Genomic DNA, 18,386 nt, shown 5'->3' with positions numbered 1-18,386 from the left:
TCTCTCTCTCGTCTCTCTCTCTCTCTCTCTCTCTCTCTCTCTCTCTCTCTCTCTCTCTCTCTCGGTTCAACTTGTGTAGGAGCTGGTTTTGTCTGCCTGATGGGTGGAGGGTCGGTCGGAAAAGTTCTTGACTGATGGGCAAGGAGTAAATCCATAGGGGGGTATAGGACAGTCCTAGGAAGCCTAGATTACTCAGGTACCTGTCTTGTCATCCTGACGCCGTAAAGTCACTACTCCTTTTTACTCAAATCATTCATACGGTTGACCCGGTCGCTGTCGGTACCGGCGCGGCCGGGGTGAGGTGATGAGTGAAAGAGACTGTCATGACCTTGCGCGGCTGCTACCCTAGTACTTGTTAGAGCAAGTTGAGCCTCCAGGTTCTCTTGGGCCCCCGAAGCTGGATCGCTGACTGGGCTTGAAGATGCGGGAGACCGTACAAGAACAGCATCACAGAGTGATCTTCAGTGCTCAACGGTTGTACGACGGTGTACATGACGACCAGCTGTGCGATGAGATTTCAACAATGGAGGAGGCTGGCAACGACTGAGAATTCTTGACTTCTATGTGATTGTGTTGCAAATGCACAGCCCGGCCACTGGGCGGCCAGTCTGGTTTGAGACTCCCGGCCGGTGGCAGCAACTCATCCCCACTGCTCATCCCCCTCATAACTCTGGTCATAGCGGGGATGAGACCATTACCTTGGCAGTGTGCCATGGTGTGGTGAAGGGATCCAAGAGCAGCGGAAGGAGGAGGAGGAGGAGGCAGAGGAAGCAGGAGGAGAAGGGCAAGGAGCGACGTGAGCTGCTGCAAGACTACTAGCCACCTCAACATGAGTTCGATGTCTGCAAGGAAGACCCCGCTCCTGGCCATGGTGGTCTGCTTCTATGTAAGTGCTCGCAGGGCACCCGCACTCTCATTCTCGCGCCGTTTACCTTTCTCCCTCTCCTTGTCCCTGTTACGGCCTTGTTCCTTCCCGTTTAGCATGGGGTGACATTGTTTCCTACACACAGATGACTGTCTCCGTCGGAACCACTCTCATGAACAAGATGTCTTTCAGCGGGCGCAAGTTCCCTTTCCCGTTCTTCGTCACGTGCTTCCAGATGGCTGTTGCTCTCTTCTGGCTCTACGTCTTAAGTTTGCTCCAGCGCCACGGACCCAAGTCATTGAACGTCTTGCTGAACCTCGACGACATCCCAAAGTTGGAATGGCGGATCAAGAACTTCCTGTCGGCTGCAGGAGTGGCCGCGGCTTTCACAGCGATGCTATCAAGCGGAAACCTTTGCCTTATGTTTGTTCAGGTGTCTTTCTACCAGGTTTGTTTCCTTGAATGGTGTACCGAGTCTTGTGGTCTGATGAGAGGTGACAGGCTGCCAAGTCACAACATATCCTTTGTATCTTGGTGCTCTCCTACTTTCTGAGGAACGAAATGCAACCTTGGCCTGTTGTTGTGTCTTGTGTCGGAGTGACTCTGGGGTTTATCATCAACGCCATTGCTGAGGCTGATATCGTGATCACCAAATTAGGGGAGGACCTTAGTACTCTGATCTATGGTTGTGTTGCTGGTTTTGTGAGCAGCTTCTTTGTTGCCTTATATCCCATGTTGCTTCACTCGAGCATCCTCAAGGGCAAGAACAACTGGTGCGTGTCTCTACATGAATGCTGCACTCAAAGTCTCGCTGCCAGATGTCTCTGACTGATGACTCGATTCTGTGCAGGCAAATCAGCATCAACGTCAATGCCATGTCCCTCGTGTGGTACACTCCTCTGATCATCTATGAGATCTGGGTTGGCGGCTTGTTGAGTTCCCCCTTCCTCCTCGATGTTGAGTTTTGGACGTTCAACTTTGCAACGGTGAGTTGGAGAGCAAGAGAACAATCGTGGCTTACTCCTGCTCAGGCTTCCGTTGGTTTTGTCCTCAACGTAGCGGCCATGCTCCAGGCACCTCTGAAATTGACTTGAGCAGCACTGACAACTCGTCAGGTGAAGTTTACGAGCCCCCTCACGCACATGATTGTCGGATCCGTCAAAGGAGCAGTCACTTCAGTCATCGGCGTGCTGTTCTATGGGAACAGGATGAATGCGATGAGTTGCACAGGGTTGACAATCCTGTTGATGTCATCCTTTGCATACTCCTATCTGAAACAATCGGCACACAAGAAGTTGAAATAAAGTTTATGAGGTCGCGCGTCTGGTGCGAGCGACACAGGAAGTCGCGCTCCGAGGTCGAGCCGTTGTCAGCTCCATGGGTCGACATTCTGAACCCTCAAGGAGACCATGGGAAGCAGCCCGCATAAGTGCGAGGAAATATCTGAAAGCAGCTGTCAAGCTTTGAGGACTGAAGACTGCAAGGCCCCTCTTACCTCCCCTAAAGAAATGGCACGAGCAATACGCCGGAACTCTCCTCTCTTTGGAGCCGCTATAGCTGACTCCACCTATGCAGTACAAGTTGAGGTTTGGCTCCATAGATATCTTTCATCATACCTCGTTGAATGCCAGGCGAATTCGGCCTTTGGTCGAATCGTTGAAGTAAAGAGGGCTCTGCAATCCCTTCGTCTCAGACCATCTCTCTTCATCAGATGTCTCACCTTTGGCCTCTCGTTGGCTCCGACCCTCGCGCTTCTCCTATCTCCTGCGGTGAATTTAAATCAGACAACAGACGATGGTAGTTGTGAAAAGTGTCACACGTGCTGAAAGAGCTTTAGCAAACTTGTCATCTTTCCCAGCCAATATATCAGGGCAGCTCTGTCACAGTCCCATCACACTTCATAGCCATTCCTACACTCGATGCTACATTTCTAGTACGCGAGGCTGTCTCGAGCCTCAGGGGCCTCGGTATCGTTGAACGTCCATTGAAGGAGGAGGATATCGGCCGTACAGGCTCAGGAAAGATGGGGGAGCCTATTGCCGACTTCTTCGAACCATTCGGAGATGTTTGATTCCCTTGCACGATTCAATTCAGTGATCTCTCTATGTGCCCGATCCTGAATCTCACCTTGACTGCACATTGTGCGTAAATGCTTCAAAACCTTATCCCTTCGCGCCGAGGTCGAGATGATTTCCTCTTGATGGACAGCCCTTGACCACGAGCCCCTCATTTCTTCGTGTGCCAAGGATGGTGTTGAGAGCAAGGCGTCTGAGCCCAGAGTCGATGATTGAAACCACTGCCTGCTGGAATCTTCCTAAAACCCCTGTCAAAATCTTTTCAGTGCCAGCATACCAACAAATCTCGAACATCGTGATGACAAACGTAAAACTGATGACATGTATCAAAAGACCGTGAGAATACCCGGTGATGTGAGTGATTCTCGCCATTAGAACTCGATTGATTAGCTTACTATCCTCGCAAGGTTCTCTTTCTATCCAACCTAGACACTTGGCTTTCAAGATTCTGCAGCAGAAAGACGAAGTCATGGCTAAACCTTAAGTTGGCCATACCCTATTGCTAGCGATATATTGATTGTTCGTACTGATGGCAAGATGTCTCAATCATCTCGCGTTTGTGAGTGAGATCAGCTTTTGATCCTCAACTTTCTCATCATTGGAATGATCATGGATCGTTAGCACTCAAACCCTTCCTTGCCACAAATCGAATCATCGCTTCCACCTAGAGCCGACCGACTTCACGCGCGTCTGGTCTCTTACGATCTACGGAGTCCTAGTTCCTGTCCTATGACCGCTCGACTATCTTTCCATGTCCATCTCTCTCCCTGCTCGGTGCTCTCCGAGTCTCTCGCTCTCGGCGGCGAGTCGCCGCGGGCCATGGCACAGGGATCTAGTTGACTTATCAAGAGCACAACCCCCACCCTCACCCCGAGGGGAGCCCACCCGTCCATTCGTGGGATTTCAGGGGGGTCATGTTTCATCCATAACAACTGATTGACCGACGATCGGATGATCCTCGAGGGGTTGTGTAGCCCCCGGGCCTACCCGGCCGCTGGCACTGACTGACTCGGACGGCCGGGACTCGGACCGTACGGCCGGGCCGGGCCGGGGCCCGGGCCTGGCCCCGGCGCCGAGGGCCCCGGATGTCACAGTGTGACCCTCAGAGCTGTTCACGGAACTGAGTCTGACAAAGGTAAATAAAAAATCAGTACGAGGACAATCAGGAGAGTAGAGGCACGGTAGAGGAGGCTTGACCGGCACTGCCAGGCAGGCTGCAGCTCTGTCGCACAGGCGCATACTGCGGCTAGGCTGAGGGGCCCGGGGCGACTTGAACCCCCGGCCCCCTCCGACGTCGTCCCGGCGACCGTTCACGCCGACGGTCCAGCTTTACTCGAAGTTAAGTTAAAAATCAGAACAAGGTCAGTCCGATCTGTCTCATCCGGGCCGGAGTCCGGCGGATCATCGATCGGACTAAAAACACGTCGGGACTTCAAAAAGAAGATCGCAATCGGCAGGACTCGAACCTGCGCGGGGAGACCCCAAAGGATTTCTAGTCCTTCGCCTTAACCGCTCGGCCACGATTGCACATGAGGGGCAGTCACAACAAGCTTTATGAAGTAGCATAATGGTGGCAGCGAAAATGGTAGAGCGGTTCAAGATGCGACATAAGCCATAGGGAAGACTGGGGGTGTACATGCAGAGATGCTGAAGATGGAAAGAGACGAACAACGATTTTGTGGAGAGCAGCACTTTGATGTCAAAGATTTGGTGTGGAACAGAGACAAGAAGAACGGAAAGTGTTTCAGTGCATGCCGTCCCAAAGGTTGGAGCGTTGTCTTTGCTTGTACTGACAACTCTCCAACTACATCGATATATCTTGTTGGGTGATGTAGTAGCAGCACTTGTCCGCTGACATCTCCAACTCCAAGTACATCATGACCTGTACGCTCGTCAGCCGCGCCAAGGCAAGGGAACATGGGAAGCGCTGACCTTGGACGACGCTGTCGGCTCCTCGTGAGAGGTCCTCCCATGATCTGTACACCGAATCAACCACATGGGATCTTGCAAGGCAGCAGCGGCAGACCTGGCATCCTGCAGGGCTTCTGCACGCAGTTGATACGAACGACGAGCCGGTTCTTCTCCTTGGAGAAGCTTGTGGCAAGATCAGAGTACTGACAACGTTAAGATGAAAGAGACACCAACCTTCCGTTCGATCGCCAGTCCTGTTCTCCCTGTGGCGCGAGAACATCAGCCATGCACGAGGCGACATGGAACGACTTCTTACATCAAGAGCAAGATCGAACTGGAGGGACTTCAACTCATGAACGATCGCATCTCGTCCAACCTGCGCATGGGTCGAATCAGTTCAACACAGTCTCGCAGACGACATTTCAAACAGGAGCGATAAAAACACACCACTCTGGTTTCCGAAATCTTCAAAACTGCTTCCTTGGTGTAAAGCGACCAAAGGATCTGTGCTGCAGTTAGAGGCTATGAATTTGGTCCGAAATCTCAATACCTCACGGCGAGGGGAAGCGAAGTATGAGAGGTAAAATGACTGAGAGCATGTCAGTTGTGCTACACCACACCGCAAAACATCAAACAGCACACATCCATACCATGAAGGTTGAAGCCGCTTCATGAGGCGAAAATTTGGCTGAGTCTGGCAAGTTGCTGCTTACATAGCACGATCGAACATTCCCCAACCACTTTGCAAGGGTCGCTCGCTTGCTTGCAACTGAAAGACCATCGCAGGTATTCTTGATGAATTCATGAGTCAGCAGCTTCGTCGCTGTTGGCCGTAACTTGGGATCCTTCTGCAAGCATGCCTCCGTCAAGTCTCTGAACGCAGACGAAAAGGCGCTGCCTGAGGGCAGCTGTGGCGCATCATTCTTGACTATAGCATCCATAAGTTCCCAATATGTCTTCCCACCTCCGTTCTGTTGATAAGGGTATTCTGCCGTAGCACATTCTATCATGGTCAAGCCAAAACTCCAAATATCGGACGGGAAGGAATAAGGCTCTGATCCAAACCTCTCTGGCGACATGTAAAGAAAAGTTCCCACGAACGTGGTACACTTCACCAGTGAGCTATCTAGCTCGGCAGAAACTCCAAAATCAGTTATTTTCACTCGACCACTATGGTCCATCAAGAGATTGCACGGTTTGAAGTCGCGGTGAACTTGTTTCTTACTGTGCATAAATGCCATTCCATCCAAAATCTGCTCGGCCATAATCGCCAAAATTTCTTCAGGCATACTACCGGATAACTTCAAAACATCAGCCACAGAACCTGCTGTCATATACTCCAATGCAACAGAGATCGTTCCCTCATTGTAGAACGCGCCATGGAACTGGATGAGGCAATCATGATGGGCGTCGCACATCATTATCACTTCTTGCATCATCTGTTTCCTTTTCTCTTCTTCAAACACGTTGATTACTTTTAGCGCCATCAGTTCATTGGTCCGCTTGTGCCTTGCCTTCTTGACGTATCCGCATGAACCTTTGCCGATGATTTCCATCAGCTCAAAGTCGTTCCTGCTCAACTCAAATCTAACGTCCTCGTTGCTGTTTGCCCTCTTCGCACTGGTCGAGCTGCGGGTACTTGAGGGTGAATTGAGAGTTGGGGTATCATTGCTTGCCAAAGATCGTGCAGAATGTACCGTGATCCCTTGCTGGCTGATATGTACAAGGCCTTCGCGGTAGGACCCTTCATCACTGAGGTTGAACTGCTTCCCGTCATCAGTTGGAACTACAGACAACATTCCTAGAGTGTTGCTCTTCGATCGTTTCGCTATCCATCCTTTTTCCATCTTCACTTCTTGTATCGCATCATCCGCAGCCTCATCGCCAACATCGTTCACTTCCACGCAGTTGTCCATCTCCTGTTCTCGTTGGAAGAAATCAGCAAGCAGGTATACAATCACAAGCCAAACCAGCAGAACAGACAACAACAGTTCAAGAAGAGCACGACATCAGCGTATTTCGAACACTTGCACAGTCATTACGCTAGAAGATCCAAAAGGCAAAGGTCGCGTTGACCAGAGACAAGAGCATCAGAAATCAATGCGAACCCAGTGGGCAAGACATTTAATATCAATCTGCTCTGTTTCTTTCTGAAGATCATAAGAAGAGATATTTGTCAGGCACAGATTCGAAATCAATTGAATATTACTGGAAATTCCTCTCTGATCAAACCTCCTCCTGTAATAGAGTCGCGAGCTGACATTGACTCTTATTGTTAGACATTTTAACTGCTACATCGAATTTTCGTCTCTCATGAAGATGATGTAAAATAAAAGATGGTTCAAACCAGAAAGCTCTTTCGACAACATCAGAGTTCATCCAAGAAATTTCTACAAGCACATCAAAACGCACAGCAGAAACAGATTCCGCCCCCAACGCATTCTGCAGGGAAACTCTGCAAGAACTGTGTTGCCCAATGCAATCTTCAGTTGATGGTTAGATGAAAGGAGATTTCTTGACTAGCATACGATAATTACACATCACATCTGCATTTCCTTTCTTCCTGCTCATTTCCCTTCATCTATTCAGCTCTGTACTTTTTGCTTCTCCTCGCCCTGAAGCGCATTCTTTTATCCTAGGACATACAACCACCCCACCCCGACAACCTTTCCTACCCACCCCCATGTATGATTTTTCTGGCTTCGCACCCCTTCGATCAAGAGCCCCCACCTCACAGTACTAGTGACTTCACGCTACAGCAACCCGTGCTATTACCCACCCCCCACGGAGCCTGTGCACACACCCCTGTGACTTGGTTTTGATAAGGCAACAGGGGGTAGGTGATGGAACCGCGATGAATACGAGGTCAGCTGCCCTAACTAAGGGTGGGGTGGTGGTGGATAGTGGTGGGTACATTGAGTATAGTTTGGGAGGAATAAGATGGGTAGGGTCCTTCTACCGCCTAACCCGGCACAGCGCTTTGAGCTCGGCCGGGGGCGGCACCTGGTTCAGTGACTCGGGGCGGCCCGGGGTGCCCGGCGGCCCGGACTCGTTTTACTCTTAACACTCGTGAGTCATCACTGGCGGGCCCTGGCGACTTTTCAGTTTGTAACTCAAAGTTAAGTTAAAAACTAGTACGGTAAACAACCGTTGAACGGTCTACCACCCGCCCCCCCGCCGGCCCTGGGCGGCCCCCGGCCAGGCTCAGTGCAGTCACGGACTCCGGACGGTCTGGGCCGCTTTGCCAAGTTGAGCGGCCCGGAGGGGGAGCCCGGACGGCGTACGGTCCGAGCCTGCCATCGAGTCACCGGGCCCGGCCGCTCCGGCCGGCCGGGCCGTTCATGAGTCATCGCCCTCATCACCACATCTCCCCGACACTGAGTTGAGCAGAACGAGCGAAAGTTCCATGCTCGTCTAAAAGACGCTGAGGTTGGGGAAGAGCAGCAGACAAAGAGAGAGCATGAGAGGAGAGGGTAGAGGGGAGACCTGAGATAAGTGTAAGGAGAGATGAGATAGGATCAAGGATAGAGAAGAGAGGATTCATACGAGAGGAGTCGAGAGAAGATCGGGGAAAGAGAGCCTGTGGGTCATCTAGTTGGATTGTCAAGTGCAGGTGGATTCATGCGCTCTAGAAAAGCACTGCCCCTATTCTACCTCGTTCTTCTTCCTCTTGTGTGGATGGGGACAGCGAGCGGTCATGGGAGAAAGAAATCGAGCAGCATACCCTTCATGTCGCTCACCTTCAAGCGCACTGTCAAGAACCAGATTGTCCCCGTCCCTGAGTCAAGCGTGCCCAACTCTCTGCACCATGTCCTGCTCGGTGTAGACGGCATGCTGTATGCTTCCTCCTTCATCACCAACGAGGTGTACCGTGCCGTGGTCGACGAGCGAGGGGCATGGCAGTGGTTCCGAGTAGTTTCGAAGGGCACGGGGGTTGATGGCCCGACGGGCCTGGCGGTTGACAAAGATCTGAGGCTGTACGTGGCCTCGTTCGGGACGGATCAGATCCTCCGGTACGACACGGTCACCGGCAGCCTGATCGATATCTTCATCAACGATGAGGAAGGGAAGTTAGACTGCCCCGAGGGGCTCCTCCTCCTCGAGGACCGGCTGCTGGTCGCAAGCTTCCTCAACGACAGGGTGGTCAGCTACAGGCTGGACGGTTCCTTCCAGGAGATCTTCTCTGCGGGCTGGTACATGGATGGGCCGCAGGTGAGGAGGAGAATGCTTGTTGCAATTCTTGGGGGATAGTGGAGGGTGCTTGCGGGTTAGAGGATGGCGATGGAGATGACTGTGGGATAACAGGTTATGCTCTTCCATCCCAAGACCAACTCCATCTTCATCTCTTCTTATCATAGAGACAAGATTGTGAAGGTGGATGCGACGACGGGGAAGAAGCAGGGAGAGTTTGGCGGTAAAGAGTTGAGCCGTCCTGTTGGGCTTGCGGCAGCTCCTGACGACACGGTGAGATGGAAGCAGCAGGAGCAGGAGCAGGAGCAGGAGCAGGAGCAGGAGCATTTTCTGACTGCACGTTTGCAGGTGCTATGCAGTTCACATAAAAGCAACGAGATCTTGCGGTACAACGCGAGTACAGGTGAAGGAAGTCGAGATGGAGATGGGGATGGAAACGTTGAGGATGCTGATGTTGGATGCTGATGATGACGATGACGATGATTGTGATGACGAATATGATGATGGTGACGATGAAAAATGATGAAAAACAACAGTGGAGATGATGATGATGATGATGATGATGATGACGATGATGACGATGATTGTGATGACGATGATTGTGATGATGATGACGATGATGATGATGATGATGATGATGACGATGATGATGATGATGATGATTGTGATGACGAATATGATGATGGTGACGATGAAAATGATGAAAACACAGTGGAGATGATGATGATGATGATGATGATGGTGGTGGTGGTGGTGGTGGTGGTGGTGGTGGTGGTGGTGATGATGATGATGATGATGATGATGATGATGATGGAGATTGAGTCGAGGCGGTAGGAAAGAAGGGGCTGATTTTCATTTCAGGCATTTTTCTCGATGTATTTGCTGCAGGGCATGGACTCTGGGCACCAACAGGAATTGCGATGAGCTCAGGTAAGGGACTAAAGGCAGTTGGACAGGAAGGCAGAGGAGCGCGAGAGAGTTGGTGGTGCACGTTGGAAGAGAATGCGAAGATGATGCTGAAGACAACAGGAGACGAGGGGTTGGGGGGGAGAAGGGCTGGCGGAAGAGAGGGAGATAGAGAGATAGGGAGAGAACTTGCGGAGATTGAGTGTTTCACTCCTACTCGGCAGATCTTGTTTTGTTTGTCGGAACTTTCTTGGACGGATTGCGAAGATATAGGTTCTTTCTATCCTCGTACGATTCATCTCATAGTTTGACGGGCTTGCAGCTTCTGGAGATGACATTTGATCCGGAAATCAGTGGAAGATTGCAGAATGCGAAGTCTTTCTCCTGCGATCATCAAAGACATGCAGAGAAAAAGGGGAAAAGAAGGAAGAACGGGTGAGGAGCAACAGTGATAGAATAGTGAATCACGGACAATATTTAGACTGCACATCTCTCATGTATGCGCCGTCAATCAGAATCATTCTACTATACAACTTAGATTAACATCAATTCAACGAAATGATAAGAAAGCCAGGTTGGCTTCCAATGGCATACCGCCACCGTCCCCTTACCCTCATGTCAGCCTTTCCCCGACGCACGCAGGAACTTGCCTGCCTGATCTTCGTTGTCGTCTCCCTCCTCCTCTTCCTCCCCTTCCCTCATCTCCTCCTCTTGTTGACCGGCCTGACGAGCTCCTCCCAACTCCTCCTCTTGCTCGCCATCTGCATGAGCGCGTCCGCCTCCTCCAGCGCCTTCTGCTCAGCAAGTCAGCTGCTTCCCTTAGACCTTCTCCTCTTGCTCGTCTAGTCTGTTCTATAATCGATCTCCTTTCCTACCTATGTCTTCCTCCTCCTCCTCCTCCTCCTCCTCCTCCTCCTCCTCCTCCTCCTCCTCCTCCACGCTCCTGCTGCTGCTGCTGCCGCTGCTGCTCCACCTCCTCCCCCTCCCTGTTGCCCCTCCTCCATCACCGCCACCACTAGCAAGTACGCCCATTCTCTCGCCACCTCGAGCGCTTACCCTCATCCTCGCAAGGGAAGATTTATCCACAAACCTCCCGAGGTTGATCTGATACGACGATTTCACCTCCTCATAAGCCATCTTCTCCTCTCCTTCTCCCCACCTTCCTTCGCTCCCTCCCTCCATGCCCCCATCAATGCCGCCCCCTCTTCCTTTCCCACCATTCCCCTCGCCTCTCCCTCCTCCCCCATTCTCACATCCGCCAAGAAGGGATCTTGAATGAAGAGCGACGTCCCAAGTCCCCGATGAGCTATCGCAAAATATCAAAAGGAAGAAGAGGTGGAGGAAATGGGCAGGTGGTGGATATCAGGAGGGAGGAGGGAGGAGGGAGGAGGGAGGAGGGAGGAGGAAGGAGGGAGGAGGGAGGAGGGAGGAGGGAGGAGGGAGGAGAAGGAGGAGGGAAGCAACTTTTCTTGCCTGTTGGCGACACGTTTGCAGATAGTCTTGCAATATCAAGCTCTAGCCCTTCTGGCTGTGAGAACCTCTAAGAATCCTACTACTCTGCTTCCTCCATTATCTTTTCCAGCGCTTCCTCGCTCTCAATCAAATCAACTCACTGCCTTTGGTGTTTCTCTCCCTCCCTCCCTCCTCTTTCGTCCTCCTCTCTTCTCCTTTCCTCCTCTCCCTTGCTCCTCTCCTCTCCCTCCTCTTTTCCTCCTCCCTCATCGCCACACTGTCAACACCCTTTTGCTCACCTTCACCTCGCTGTTTGGCGCAAAGTATACCCTCTTACTGTCTCCGATGCTCTTGCAGGACGAGAAGAAGCGCTTGACAAGGGCAATGCATCTTTCATGCAGGGGCCGCGACCCTCCCCCTCTTCCCTCCGCCTTGCAGCAGGGTCACTTGCACACCCAACGGGCTGCTCACCCACCACCTCATCGTCATGCTCCTCGTGCTGAGGAGGGAGAAGATCGGAGACAGAGGACAGGAACAGGACAAACCAACCCAGGGAGTTGAGACCTCCCTCTGTCGGACTGTTCAACCTCTGCGCCCCAGCCCACACCTTGATCAGTCGCATGCTCTGGCAGACGGCCTCGTCCCTGCTGTACCTCCTCGCCCATTCCCGCACCTGGACATGATGTCTTGCTATCACGTTGTCCTCTCCCCATTCGTGCGTCACGTCGAAGTTCGTTCCTCTCAGTGTCAGCCGGGCAAGCGGCACCCGCGCGTTCAGCACCAGCGTGACGTTAGCCGACGGCTCCTCTCTCAGCGTCGCCTCCTCCAGCCTTGAGAAGAACCTCGGGATCTTGCTCCTCGTCCTCACGTTGACGTCCATGTCACTGCTCTTGATCCACATGTTGAACGTCCAGCTCCCGAAGCAGACCAGCCCGAAACCCCCCTCCCTCTCCCCCCCCTCCCTCCCCTCCCTCCCCAGCTCCTCCCTGAACTCCTTGGAGCAGAGCTCCTCGAAGCAACGAAGGGAACTTCGGTAAGAGATGAAGTTTCATAAGTAGTGTCAGTACAAGGCACGTGGCAGGGCATGTCACCGCACGTTTTCTTGCGCTCCAAGGATTCCTGGTCAGGCATCGAACTACAAGTGGTTATGAAGCGCCCGATCGTCGCCACCTCATCCTGCCGTGTCCGGGGATCAGAGGCATACCATCGAGGTCACAGCAAGTCTACCTCCTCCTCCTCCTCCTCCTCCTCCTCCTCCTTTCCCGCTCCGTCGTCCCCATCGTTGTCGCTATCAGATGCGTACTGCACTAGCGCATCCATGTTCAGGCTTAATTTTTAACCCACACGGTGTTACTTTTTACTGAATTCCGTCTAAATTAAGCGACATGTCTGCTTGATCCGAGTTAGAGACGCAACTTGATGTACGATCACCAATGACGTTCGAAGTTGCTTGCGTGAACTTGGCCCTCTGCAAGGATTGTTCAGATGAAAGATGGTTATCAACCGATCTCAAGAATTTGTGGTATGAAATGCACCGACGGCCATGGCAGGTTTCCAGCTGATGCAATAGGTAAATCCTCATTCACAAAAATTCCATGGTTTCATTCAAAGGCGACAATAATCTAATTTAGCACATCTTGGGGAGGATGGTTCCAACTGGCTTCATCAAGTAGTTAGCGATGGGGCCGACATCGTGGGCAACGCAGGACTTGTAGTTGGGGATGCCACCAAGGAACTGAAGGGGTCCCTTGCCGGTGAGAAGGTAGTGATGGACCATTCCTCCGATTCCGATCATGGCGAGACGGCCGTTCTTCACCTCCTTGAGGCGATAGGTGGAGGCAGACTTGGCGTCCTTAGAGAAACCGAGGGGATCGAAGCCGAAGTCACCGGGGGCGCGGGAGGTCTCACCCTTGAAGGTCTGGACGATGGCAGGAGCGGAGAGGATCTCGAGGAGGCCGATCCAGAGGAGCATCTGATGCATGGTGGCGACCTTGCTTCCGCCAATCTCGAGGGAGAGGTACTTGTCGTGAGCGCTGGTCATCTTGGCAGCACCGATGACCTTGTCCACTCCAGGGAAGGTGAAAATGTCCTGCACGATAGCTCCAGTGGCGGCAAGCATAGCAACGCGGCCGTGCTTGAGCTCGGCCTCACGCAGGAACTTGATCCATCCAGCATCCGGGAGCATGGAAGAAACCCAGAGCGGATCGAAGCCGACATCGCCCTCCATCTTGCCATCGAGGGCAGGAGGAGCCTCAAGCCATGGGAGGGGCTTGCTTCTTGCCTGCATGGACATGGAGCTGATGGCATTGCTGCCTGTCATCACATCGACGTCAGTAACCCAGTCATGTAGGAATTCGTCGCTTGAAAAGATATTTTACAGCTCTTTGTTACTGGTTACACTCACGATGCATCACGATTGATTCTCACACTGACTAGACCCCAGTTCACAATGCATCAAGTTTTGGCATACAACCACAGCTCTCTGTGCATTCCAGACAAAGAGAACTCATCAAGAATCCAGGAAGTTAGATTCGATCCCAAAACTTCGTTTTTCGGAAATCATGCAAGAAAGACCAAGAACATGCACAAATACAAGGCAGAATAAAACAAGATGATGACTTACGTGCTGGGGCATGAGCAGAAGGAAGAGCTGGGCCAGCCAAGAAGGCAGTGGCAGTAGCTACAGAGGCAGCGATGACGGACGTGCGAAGCATCTTTCGCTTGCGGTTCCTCCCTCCACAGATTTATTACGCCAAGCCCCCTACCACCCTACCCCTACCCCTAGGCTCTTCCAGAACCCCCCAGTTCAATTCACCCTACCTACGGAAAATACTCTACCCTCGTAATTTTTAATAGAATTGCAGATACCCTATAAGATCTAAGTAATTTGATGGATAAATGGAGGGGTACTTCAACTTCAATTTAACTCACCCCACCCATTGCGGCATCAATTTCTTTCCTGCACCCCACCAAATGACAGTACCCTATGACAAGACACCCTTCTTGAATTTTCCCTACCCGTTCAGAGTCCACAATTACAAGTGGGTAGCTGTACCCTGCTGTTTCACGAATATACCACGGGTGATCCAAACTGTACGTGTGACCGGGGGAAACAGGAAAGAGACCTACAATGTTGGGTAGGGTAGGGCACCAGGAGGAAGGGGGTGGGATAACAATTTCCACAAGGGTAGGGTCATAAAAAGGGGTAGTTTCTTTTATAGAGGGTGTAGGTATGGTAAGTAGGGGTACTTTGAGCAGTCGCCCCGGGAAAGAATGGGGTACACCCCTGTAGGTACTCGTAATTAGCTGGGTGGGTGATCCAAACAAGGGGGTACTGACGAATACAAGGGGTATGTTTCGATAGCAATAGTGCGATGGGAGTGACAGGAGGGCCATGTTGGGTCAAGTGAGAATTTTCATATGTCTCGACATAGAAAAACGGTGATAGATAGACCATAGAAATACGATATGTGTGGATGTGGTTGTTGAAGGGGTAGCAGTTTCAGTGTGGGTGGGAAAGGGTAGGGTAATATCCTTTGGGACACAAGGATCGCAGGGTTTGCAGGTACCCCCTGTCAGAGGTGGTGTACTTGTGTACCCTACCCATGAATACTACAACCGAGCTAAAAAGTAGGGGTGCTTTTCTATTGGACTTCCACCCCTACCCACACGATGACCTGAAGTACTCGTTTTCCAGATGCTTGATTACAAAGAAAAACAATCCATTTTTTTTTCTTTTTTGTTTCAGCCTTTTACACTAAAAAAATCAATAAAAGTGCCCGGCTCTTAGTAACCACAGGACTCAGGCTCGGGGAACTGGCAAGTTCCGGCCCGCATGCGGACTCCGGGCCCGTGACTCGGAAGTTCGATCCTGGCCGCGAGGTGGGCCCGCCGCGGGACGGCGCCCGAGGCACCGTGGCATCCTCCTGGCATCATACAGGGCGCGGCCTGTCTCTCTCATGGCGCGCGCCCCATATCGGATGTGCTCCTCAATCATGGCACAATGTTGATTAAACTTGAAAGGCTTAAACTCGGCATCATTAACCTACAGTTCAATGATTATCATGGCACCCTGATTTCAACTTCGAAAATTTGAAAATTTGAAAATTTGAAAATTTGAAAATTTGAAAATTTGGCAGCACCCGGCGCTCCGGCGGGCCGGGGCCGCTGCGGCTCGGGCCAGCGACTCGGAGTCAAGTCCCTTCAGACATAGTAGGTCGAAGTGTCTCTGATTGGCCAGTGGCACTGACAGGAGGCTGAAACTGACCTGGAAGCTTGTGCATCACATTCACTGCGGTGACCGGCTGCTCTGTCGACAGCTCTCGCAACCTCTGCTGGAGTATTTGTTCAGCCCTAGCAACAAACGGCCCGTACAGGGTCTCCAGCTCCCGCGACAGGGCAAGCAGCCGCTCCTGGCCCTCCTTCGACTTCTGCATCCCTAGGATCGTTTCCCCCTGCGAGTGAGCTCAGGGGAAAAGGACGCAGCATGCCAAGGCAGGCAGGCAGAGGCAGCAGGCAGGCAAACAGGAAGTTGCCATGCTGGTAGCTCACCGCATACATGTCGGCATCGAAGTCGCTCATCCATCGATCGTAGCTTCTTTCACGGTCGAGGTTGATAATTTTCAACAACCGCACGAAGGGGTCGGCGGCGTTTAACAAACGGGACTCGAAATCTTCTTTGCTTACCTGACATATGCCAAGTCAGATTTCCTCCTCCTCCTCCTCCTCCTCCTCCTCCTCCTCCTCCTCCTCCTCCTCCTCCTCCTCCTCCTCCCTCATTGTCGTCCTTTTCCTCCTCGTTCCTGTTTTGTCTCATCCTGCTACTTCTCCCTTGCGCTTGCTCCCGATCAGTCCCCAGCTTACCGGGTGCAGAAAGGACTTGATGGACTTTAAAGAGCCATGACTGTCAAACTGCTGCTGCTGGACCATTCGGACCATCACACAGCTCTCGCCATGTTCTCCACGGACTCGGATCGGGGTGATCAGATCGAGCGGCCTGCCAGGGTACATCGCAAAGGACCAGGTCCCGTACATAACATAGACCAAGTAGTTCAGCTCCGTGCTCAACAATGGCAGCTCCCTGTTCGCAATCCTTGCCAGCACCTCCTCTACATGCAGACCCATCATGTGGCACGCTGCACCAGAAACGTAGGCGTGCGCTCGCTTGCCCGTCCCAGAGTAGACATGCTGGGACATCACACCGTATTCCTGCTGCTCGTAGAACGTGCGTTCTAGCTCCACCTCGCGCGCTGAGACGGTCGTGGTTTCCGCTAGCAGCTGCGCCTGCCTCTTGGCCATGGCATCTTCGATGATGATCTCCAAGGCCTGCAAGGCCCTCCTTGTGACATCCTGCATGTAAGGAGGAAGGCAGACGAAGATGTTCATCATGTCTCTCGAGCTGTGCCCGAACTCCCAGTGCCTCGCCAGCACTCGGTCGGGCCATCCCATGGAGTTCATTCTCTCTCGCAGAAGCGAGGGCTCCTGGAAGGACATGCTTCGGGCCCTGTAGTTCAGCGGCCGCTCCACCTGCAGCTCCAGCACGCGGCTAGGCCGGTCAGGAGAGAGCACATCGAGCCGGTCGAACTGATCCTCGTTCAGGTCAACCAGCTGCGACTGGATGAGCTCTAGCTGCTCGTCGATGCAGTCCCACTCTCTGCCGAGACGCTTGCAGCGCGAGCAAGGCCTCTCCTCGTCACACTTCAACTTTGCTCTCTTGCAAGGGATACACGCTACTGTGCTTCTCTTCCTCGCCCCCCTCGCCACTCGCAGCCTGATGCACTGATCTGCTATGTTGGACTGAACACACCTGAATAATCAAAGAGATAAGTTGCTCCCCACTCTAACTCTGCTCCCAACTTTTCAGTTCAGTGACCCAGATCCGCATACATCAATTGCAGGAGGCAGAGTGAGAGGGAAGGAGGGAGGGAGGGAGGGAGGGAGGGAGGGAGGGAAAGAGGGAGGGACGGAGGGACGGAGGGAGAAGAAACGAAAGAGAAGGAAACAACAAGTGCGCTCAATATGAGACGATGGCAACCTTGTGCATGGTTGGAAGTTATCACACTTGGACTTGATGTCTTTGCAGGGCTTGCAAGCCAGGGATATCCTCTTCATGGAGCCAGCTGCAAGCACAGAAATGTTACAAGGTATGGCTGTAAAAAGGTTATCTTTAGCTCTGTCTCTGTCTCTTTCTCTGTCTCTGTCTCTGTCTCTGTCTCTTTCTCTGTCTCTGTCTCTGTCTTTGTTTTAGCATTTCTTTCTATTTGTTTTCTTTTTCTTGTTCTGTCTCTCTCTTTGTCTCTCGCCTCCCTCTAGTCCATGCCTTGCACGGAGCCATCGTTCATCATTTGCGGCGGCCCCTCACGACTGATTGGTTGATGTCTCCCCGTCACACGATATGATACAACATCATGCTGAAATTTTTTTGCAGGCTTCCTACATCCTCTCACAAATGCTACTTTTTCCCCTTTCGAGCTCAAGCAACTACGATTCTTCAAATATCATCGGATGTTGCACTCCATTTTGTCGTAGTATCTTGCATCCCAGACCCGCTGCTCTCTGCAGACACGCAGGCGATCAATGAGTTCCAGCTCACTGGGCAACATGGAGAAGGAAGCGCGCATGATCTCCCTTCCCCTCTCCTCCCTCCCCTTTGCTCCTTACTGTTGCATCGTTATGTCCAACTTAGTTAGGGAAAAAAGATGTGGTCACTACTTTAGGAAAGGCTTTTACTCAAAGTTAAGTTAAAATCAGTACCAGGACAATCGAGCAGAGGGGCGGCTCAGTGACCCTCAACTTTTTCAAAAAAAAGTACCGGGAGTCCCGGCGGGCCCGCGCCATCATGCCATGCCGCAGTGCCCGGCCAGCTATCACGGTCGCTCAGTACTAGTACAGTACCGTATGCCGGGCCGCCGGGCCGCCGGGCCGTCGAACTTAAGTTGTGACTTCAACTATGATGAACTCGGAACATGACTGGACTCCGGGAACTG

At 52.2% G+C, this 18,386-nt stretch overlaps 7 protein-coding genes and 1 non-coding gene across 8 annotated transcripts; 2 read left to right on the top strand and 6 right to left on the bottom strand.

Annotated features, from left to right (window-relative positions):
- Window positions 1-704: 704 nt before the first annotated feature.
- On the top strand, window positions 705-1,959 carry GUITHDRAFT_160935 (hypothetical protein; the record flags this gene model as incomplete). Its single annotated transcript, XM_005840734.1, has 5 exons — window positions 705-886; window positions 1,011-1,313; window positions 1,367-1,638; window positions 1,716-1,851; window positions 1,897-1,959. The coding sequence occupies exons 1-5, from the start codon at window positions 830-832 to the stop codon at window positions 1,957-1,959; spliced, it is 831 nt and encodes a 276-aa protein (XP_005840791.1). The 5' UTR covers window positions 705-829.
- A 304-nt stretch (window positions 1,960-2,263) lies between these two features.
- Window positions 2,264-3,005, bottom strand: GUITHDRAFT_100779 (hypothetical protein; the record flags this gene model as incomplete). Its single annotated transcript, XM_005840733.1, has 7 exons — window positions 2,264-2,308; window positions 2,361-2,432; window positions 2,482-2,538; window positions 2,586-2,629; window positions 2,685-2,742; window positions 2,876-2,940; window positions 2,993-3,005. 7 exons carry the CDS (start codon window positions 3,003-3,005, stop codon window positions 2,264-2,266), a joined length of 354 nt encoding a protein of 117 aa, XP_005840790.1.
- Window positions 3,006-4,385: 1,380 nt separating this feature from the next.
- Window positions 4,386-4,467, bottom strand: GUITHDRAFT_t14. Its single transcript has one exon. It is a non-coding gene; the product is annotated as a tRNA-Ser (tRNA).
- A 734-nt stretch (window positions 4,468-5,201) lies between these two features.
- GUITHDRAFT_156973 (hypothetical protein) lies at window positions 5,202-6,650 on the bottom strand (the record flags this gene model as incomplete). The annotated part of the gene is made up of 2 exons (XM_005840732.1): window positions 5,202-5,227; window positions 5,630-6,650. 2 exons carry the CDS (start codon window positions 6,648-6,650, stop codon window positions 5,202-5,204), a joined length of 1,047 nt encoding a protein of 348 aa, XP_005840789.1.
- A 1,822-nt stretch (window positions 6,651-8,472) lies between these two features.
- GUITHDRAFT_132857 (hypothetical protein) lies at window positions 8,473-10,290 on the top strand (the record flags this gene model as incomplete). The annotated part of the gene is made up of 5 exons (XM_005840731.1): window positions 8,473-9,063; window positions 9,157-9,315; window positions 9,391-9,445; window positions 9,931-9,972; window positions 10,271-10,290. The coding sequence occupies 5 exons, from the start codon at window positions 8,473-8,475 to the stop codon at window positions 10,288-10,290; spliced, it is 867 nt and encodes a 288-aa protein (XP_005840788.1).
- A 1,503-nt stretch (window positions 10,291-11,793) lies between these two features.
- Window positions 11,794-12,301, bottom strand: GUITHDRAFT_100776 (hypothetical protein; the record flags this gene model as incomplete). The annotated part of the gene is made up of 2 exons (XM_005840730.1): window positions 11,794-11,831; window positions 11,872-12,301. The coding sequence occupies 2 exons, from the start codon at window positions 12,299-12,301 to the stop codon at window positions 11,794-11,796; spliced, it is 468 nt and encodes a 155-aa protein (XP_005840787.1).
- A 682-nt stretch (window positions 12,302-12,983) lies between these two features.
- Window positions 12,984-14,119, bottom strand: Lhcr6 (light-harvesting Chl a protein 6). The gene is made up of 2 exons (XM_005840729.1): window positions 14,024-14,119; window positions 12,984-13,713 (listed from the first exon to the last, which is right to left on the bottom strand). The coding sequence occupies exons 1-2, from the start codon at window positions 14,112-14,114 to the stop codon at window positions 13,028-13,030; spliced, it is 777 nt and encodes a 258-aa protein (XP_005840786.1). The 5' UTR covers window positions 14,115-14,119; the 3' UTR covers window positions 12,984-13,027.
- Window positions 14,120-15,593: 1,474 nt separating this feature from the next.
- Window positions 15,594-17,511, bottom strand: GUITHDRAFT_132854 (hypothetical protein; the record flags this gene model as incomplete). Its single annotated transcript, XM_005840728.1, has 4 exons — window positions 15,594-15,854; window positions 15,952-16,086; window positions 16,969-17,206; window positions 17,435-17,511. 4 exons carry the CDS (start codon window positions 17,509-17,511, stop codon window positions 15,594-15,596), a joined length of 711 nt encoding a protein of 236 aa, XP_005840785.1.
- Between the last annotated feature and the right edge of the window lie 875 nt (window positions 17,512-18,386).

This window comes from Guillardia theta, assembly GCF_000315625.1.
Source record: "Guillardia theta CCMP2712 unplaced genomic scaffold GUITHscaffold_5, whole genome shotgun sequence".
In the NCBI taxonomy this organism is placed as follows: domain Eukaryota; class Cryptophyceae; order Pyrenomonadales; family Geminigeraceae; genus Guillardia; species Guillardia theta.
The sequence above is the reverse complement of the archived record's forward strand: the minus strand, read 5'-3'. Positions and strand labels throughout refer to the sequence as shown.

Coding starts and splice junctions, on each gene's coding strand:
- Lhcr6 (XM_005840729.1), bottom strand. CDS start 14,114: ATGCTTCGCACGTCCGTCATCGCTGCCTCTGTAGCTACTGCCACTGCC. Junction 13,714..14,023: donor TTCTGCTCATGCCCCAGCAC/GTAAGTCATCAT, acceptor ATGTGATGACAG/GCAGCAATGCCATCAGCTCC.